Here is a 7,104-nt window from a genome sequence, read left to right as displayed (position 1 = left end):
AAACAATTATAAAATTGTTAAAAATTTTCAAAAATAAATAATTAGATGCTAAGGAAATTCAAAATTTTTTAAACAAAAATTTTTTCATGGAAATTTAATGACTAAGAAGTAAGTTGGAGCAGTTCTATGTTAATGCCTTGTACTACCAGAGAAAAGTGTTAATTTGTAAAATTCTTAATCATTTTTATTTTTCATTAAAATACATGTAAAAAATAGTATTGCAATTATAAATGTATAAAATATTCAAATAAAACTAGCAATATTATGTAACAAGTAAAACGGCAAAACCGTATTTGGGACAAGACTATGTCTCGGAGATGGAATCACTTTGATGCTCAAGGCACTTTGATGATTGTTCTCATTCTCCTATCTTCTTTGATATCGCTGCTTTTAGGCGCAATCGTTAAAACTTCACCTGCCTCGACCACAAAGTCGTCCACGAGCCATTTTCGGTGAATGTTGTCGGTAAAAATTTACTTAATTTGTATCGGGAGCATGATATTTACAATAGCGTCGATGTATAATATAAATCCCAGATCGCACGGCTGTCGACTAGAATGGTCAATTAACCTGAAGTGAAAAAATCTCTCTCCTACCTTGTCCCTGATGTCCACGTTGACCTCAACCATGTGTTCTGTCTTTTGTTCTGTCGTTAAAAATTTATAAAAAAAACTGATAATTTACTTAATTAATTTGTATCGGCAGAGTGATATTTACAACAGCGTTGATATATAATATAAATCCAAGATTGGCACGGCTGTCGAATCGAAAGGTAGTAAAAAGATGTCTCTCCTCATTAGACTTTAGGAACAAAGTGAGGTCAAAGGGCGAAGGTCACGCGCAGGCACCCTCAGTCCTAAGGTCAGAGTTCACTTCTTAGAATGACTGCAGGTGGTACTCTCTCCTACCTGACTTTGGTGGGGTGAGGTGGCTGTTTTGCCTGTTTGTAGAAGAGGATTGCCATTTTGGATTTTATTTTGACTCGATTCTCGGTCCCCTGACTACCTACAAGTCTGGATTTTTTATGTGCAAATGATTTGGGCACCTAATACTCTGTGCCAAATATCAACTCTCTACATGTACTCCTTCATACCTCTATGCTGATAAGAACATGAGGCAGTACGATTTTATAAACAAGTCTTGTGAATTATACTTCCTATTAATTAAACATTAATTAAGTCATTAATGAAGTTTATATTTTTTTTCTGTTATAGGTGATAAAGATCTTTTCATTGAAAAAGCAAGCCAGAAATTGGAAAAATTTACAACACCAAATTATAAACCAAAACCTTTATTAGAATGTAATGGTGCTATAGGTGATACACCAAATGAAACATTTAAAGATCAAAGTGAAATTGATACTTGGATATATCCCCTGTTACAAATGCATCCTTTGAAAATAACTCAAGATGAGAATATAACACAATTGATATTAATGAAAGCCACTCCAAATTCTACTATTAAGTTAGCATCTGGTTACTTTAATTTGACTGATCAATACATGGATATCATTATTCAAGGTTCATTAGCTAATTATGATATTTTAATGGCATCACCTCAGGTATGTTTTTAGTTTTACTTTATATTATTCAATATATTTCATATTTAATTTCATGGTTGTCCTTCAATTTAACATTGACTGACAAACATGAATTATATAGTTTTTTTGAAAGAAAATACTTGTGCATTTTCTTTATAGTATTTAAACTGAAATTGTTTGTACAGATACAGTATTTGAATTTTTGATATATAAAATAACAAACATAAGAACTGGTTTTGCAGTAGAAAAATGTCTTGTTTTCAGACTAAGCATCAGTGCTATCTCCCTATGTATTGATTGATTGATGAGGAATAAGCCTATTTAAAAGATTTTATATATATATATAATAACAAATCATTTCACAATATTATAGTATTACAAATATTTTGTATGGATTTATTAACTCATTTGAATAAATTTATACAATATATTTGTTTAAAGATTGAATTATTTACATTATACATTCTTTATATTGGCAAAACTCGTGTATTCCTGAATGAACTAGTTGATTCATAATTTTAACAATTAGTGTAATGTACTTTTATTATACTATAATCTAAAATAAGAAAAATTATGTAAGCTATATATAAATATAAAATACAGAGAATTTTTTGATTTATCATTTATTTGTATTACAACAAAACAAAATACATGCCAGATAGATGGCTGTTTTAAACTGAAAAAAAATGAAGCAGAAATCTGTTCAGTATAAAATTACACCTACAAACATAAATTTTTAATTATCAGGTATTGCTGAAAAGTTTAGATGAAATAATTTGTAATAATTTAAAGATGTAAATATATATGATGATAATAATAGTTACACTAACATTACAAAATTTATTTAATTTATGGGTAATTATTCCAGTGATGATTTTTCTATTCAGATAATGATAGAACACTCCAGAAATGATCAGATAAGGAAATAGTTATGAAAGCTAAAGATGGATTAAAGACCAAATATGATAAAGTCTACTTGGCTGATTTGAACATTTCATTTATTGAATTTAAATTTTATGATTGCAGAAATTTTGATTTATTTCATACTAAGAAAAACATTGTTATAAATGGTTTTACAATTTATATATATTAGACTAAATAATTAAAATCTTGCAACTATAAAATTGAGTACATAAATTATTATAATTTAATGAAAAGCACATTAATTTATCATATGCTTTAAATATTGTATTTATTATTAATAACCAAATATTTAAAGTTTTAAAATGTCATAAGAAATGGATATAAAATTTAAAATATTTCACTTTTAAAAATTATTTTACATTACATTTTAAATATTGATAATAATGTAAAAAAATTATATCAAAATATATAATGTTTCATATACATTATATCTCCTTTTAGGTAAATGGATTTTATGGAGCATCAGGTGTAGCTGGTTCTATTCCATCAGCATACACTTACATAGCAAAAAAATTTTATGAGAGATTACAAAGACAGAAAGAAGAAACAAGAATAAAATTAATGGAATACTACAAAGACAAATGGACTTTCCATGTAAAAGGATTATGGTATTATCTTCCCGGTGAAAAATTACCATCTCTATCTCTAATTGGATCACCAAATTTTGGTAATTTAAATTTTATATATATTATTTTTCAAGAAAATTGTTATCATTTTTGCTTAAATTTTCATATTTTAAATATATGAATATACATAATTTATTTTCACAGGTTACAGATCTGTATATAGAGATTTAGAGGCTCAAGTAGCTATTGTTACAAACAGTACTAAATTACAGGAAGAATTACATTTTGTAAGTAAATTTCAAATATCATAATTTTATAATATATAATTTTTCATTAATTAATTAATATATTTCAAAATTATTTCTGATGCAGGAACAGCAAAGATTGTATGACCTTTCAAAGACAGTTAATGAAGAAACATTTCAGCAAGCAGATAGATATGTGCCTCTTTGGACAAAATTAGTTACAATGGTTGTGAAAACATATTTTTAATATAAGTTATTGTTTCGGAATGTTTTATGCATTAACGTTTGAAAAATAATTTCAAAGAATCTTAAAATTCAAGTTTATCAATCTCTGTTTGAATTATTTGTCTTCCACATTTGTTTCATGGAGTAATTTATTATGTATTTATATAAAGATATATGTATATTTGTTATTAAAGGCATTTTTTATATTCAGAAAACTTTTAAAAAGATTTTGTAAATAATATAGATTATTATTTTAAATGAAGAGATTTTATTTATCTGTCCGTAACTGTAAAATTTATCCATTTGGAATCATTACAGAAATATATTCACGATATTATGCTGATTGACCAGCAGACAATCATACAAATAGAGATCATTCATGATATGATGTATATTTTATTTATGCATTGTTAAAAGTTGAGTCTGTTATATTTATATAAATCTATTGTAAAATTCTGTTTTAAATGTTAAAATTTACATACCAGGCTGTCTAGAAAATAAGGTAACAAGATCATTCTTTTTTGTGATAAAATTACATTCAAAACATAACCGAATCAGCATCTAATTATTAATAAAATATGTCAATGACTGATGCAATCTATGTATTATGCATTGGATGGTATATTGAAGAGATGAGAGAGTATTTCCTTATTTAGAAAACAGTTATGATGATAATGGCTCCAGGCTATGCATTTTGACTATGGCATTCATTGTCTGTGATGCAAAAATCATAAAAGTTCTCACAGGCTAATTTTGAATATCAACAATAGATTTTCAATTACCAAAAACATTTCTCAAGATCGCATTGCATTTAAAAGTTTTGCTTAATTGTCTACACGAACAAATTTTGGTAGATTGTCATAATAATCACACTTTTAAAAATATTCTCGTACACTAAAATTTCAAATTCCTAACACAATTTTTCAAATTATATTGCTGTAGATACACACGATCAATATACTCGTAATAGCATTGACTATAATAACCTTGAAGATGAGAACCATTATCAAAGTAATATAAATAATATTTTGCACAATGCAATTTTTATTATTGATTTCCTATAAGCACAGGCACAAGCTATTTTCTAGATTTTGTAATGCTACAGATAATTTCACAATTAGTTTTTATGATATCTTGGTACCAATTTTCTAGATAGCTCTTACATTTACAAATTTTGATGTCTTTCTAATAAATGTGGATTGTTCAATTTAGTTAACAATTGTGAAGTGTCATTTTATCACATTTTGCATTTATAATTATATCAAATTAATTTTTAAGCATGAACAAAAACATTTTAAATTAGTGCTGTTCAGTTTGTTTCTTAAGTATAGATTAAAAGTTTAATAATAAANTAAAAAAAATACAGAAATATAGAATAAAAATGAATATTTTGAAAGGAAATGTATTAGGATTTCATGAATGGTACTAGGAAAATGGTGTTGGGTATCTTGGTACTGGGACAAGTAAAAAGGTACTAGATTAGTACAAAAGTACTAGGTAGAACAAAACCTTGTACAGAAGTAGCCTAAAAGTAGCCGACTGCTCGAGCAGTTGGCTACTTTTGGGCTACTTTTAAAAAATTATTTGGCTACAAGGGCAAAAAACATCTGGCAACGCTATCATGTATTTGTATGATGAATCGTTGGGCCAATATTGAGTGCGGAAAGCTGTAGTTGGCTACCGTTACTTCATTTTCTACATCCGAGAAGAATAAAAAGCTAGATAAGAACGAAGTTTTTGTTGTGAAATGTTTCTAGAATAATTTNTATATATAACATAGCCAAAATAAAATTTTGGCACAGGTTTTTTTAAACAATACACAAATATGATATTACTTTCAACATAAGCCATTCCAATAACTATACATTTCTGCTTTGACAAGTGATATGACACTAGCAGTCCTAAAAGTCAATTTTTGTGATGGTTTTTTAATGACTCATTACTGCAGCTTTTGCATTTGGTCATTCCCAGTTTATGTCTGACCAAGGACAATGTTTCCTCAATCTTGCCCCTCCACTGTTCCTAATAAAAGTGGATCATGCAACCTTTCCAACTTCTATCTGCAACAGAGGTGAAAGCTGCAGCAATGAGGCCCATAAAGGTATTGAAAAAAATAAAAATAAATAACTTCCAGAAAACTGCTTTGACAAGTGCTACAGATGCTGGCAGAGATGTGTATCTACAGATTGTAGTGTAAGAGTTTGTGCACTATGATAAAAACTGTGCCAAAAGTTTGGTTCATTTTTTACTATTGTATACTATTAATGTGTCAAATTATTAAAATAGAAACATTTTCTTAACAATAAAAAATTAAGATATTACAGTATTTATCAGATACAACTTTACACTAGGGAATTAAATTCATTGATGATAAATGCTAAAATCAAATTATTTATTGGGCCATAACAAGACTAATTTAATGATTAGATATAAAACAATTTGGCTATATCTAATCATTAAATTAGTCTTGTTACAGCCAGGTAATCTGACAGTTAAGTTAATTTGGTATTTGTAATTGAATCAGGTTGATATACATATGTTTAAAATTATACTTGCGTAAAAATAAATGTAATATAAATTTTATACATAAATATAATTTTAAGTTTTTAATAACAGTTTACGGTTATTTTAACATTCTACTTGGATGAAAAGTTGGGAAAGTGAAAAGGATAACTACGAAGTTTTATCAAAGTTTATATATTTTTAATATAATTTTTAGCAGCTAACCAGACTGGTAAATACAAAAAGTTAAAAAATATATATATATACAGTAAAACCTGTCTATGGCGACCACCCACGGTTCCTTCAAAAAGTGGTCTTTTAGGCAGGTGGTCGTCCAATACAGGTGGTGCCGTAATACCGTATTTTCGTACGTATTTTGCGCACTTTTTAGCTATTTCTACTGAGCAAAACTCGAGGCGAGCAAAAATAAGCGAATTTTTTCTACGATAGGGCTATATTAGTATTGTATTTTATTCTTAACGGATAACCCGAGTTACAGGAATCGTCATGATATTATTTATAAGACAATCTTTAAAATACTGGTATTAAATCTAATACAATACTCGCATTTTCTCGATTATAATGCACACTTTTTTTTCCGACTTAATTAATTTGACTGTTCTTTTCGTTCCCTTTTCAGTTACGTGTATTACGTCATCAATATACAAGCGCGTCGTATCTCTCCATCACTTTGCTTTTGGTTTTCGTTAGTTTAATCTTATTTTAACTTTAAAAATACTGTATTTTTTTAATAATTAATATTTTCTTAATTAATTAAGTACTATAAGAAAAATTATTAATTAATAATAAAATGATTTTATTATTTTTTCTCATTATACGATTTCATTACAATCGCGGAATTGAAAAAGGAAGTAAAACTGATTTTTGCATTAATGCGTTTATTGTTTTTTGAATATTTTCCCTGTGAAAATTACTTGGATATTATTTTTCTAAAAATATGGTGGAAATAAGGTAGGTTGATACAGAAACTATTTATCGCACGTGTACTGTATATGAGCATTAAAATAAATAAATAAAAATAGATTTTATCAAACGATGAGATCAGCCGATTAATTGTATCGTGTACAATATTTTACACCCC

The 7,104-nt window shown here is 27.4% G+C and overlaps 2 protein-coding genes across 2 annotated transcripts in view; both read left to right on the top strand.

Moving 5' to 3' along the window:
• Positions 1–1,119: 1,119 nt before the first annotated feature.
• On the top strand, positions 1,120–4,711 carry LOC111623518 (CDP-diacylglycerol--glycerol-3-phosphate 3-phosphatidyltransferase, mitochondrial-like). The gene is made up of 4 exons (XM_023366118.1): positions 1,120–1,561; positions 2,906–3,131; positions 3,235–3,317; positions 3,403–4,711. Exons 1-4 carry the CDS (start codon positions 1,385–1,387, stop codon positions 3,520–3,522), a joined length of 606 nt encoding a protein of 201 aa, XP_023221886.1. The 5' UTR covers positions 1,120–1,384; the 3' UTR covers positions 3,523–4,711.
• A 222-nt stretch (positions 4,712–4,933) lies between these two features.
• The window catches only part of LOC111623523 (probable helicase senataxin), a 10,559-nt gene continuing 8,388 nt past the window's right edge, over positions 4,934–7,104 (top strand). Inside the window, exon 1 of the mRNA XM_023366124.1 lies at positions 4,934–4,971. Coding sequence (XP_023221892.1) covers positions 4,934–4,971 — 38 coding nt within the window. The remainder of the gene's footprint in view (positions 4,972–7,104) is intronic.

This window comes from Centruroides sculpturatus, unplaced genomic scaffold (genome assembly GCF_000671375.1).
Source record: "Centruroides sculpturatus isolate CEXI.00-Female unplaced genomic scaffold, Cexi_2.0 scaffold278, whole genome shotgun sequence".
NCBI lineage: Eukaryota > Metazoa > Arthropoda > Arachnida > Scorpiones > Buthidae > Centruroides > Centruroides sculpturatus.
Note: the sequence above shows the minus strand (reverse complement) of the source record. Positions and strands in the feature narration are given on the sequence as shown.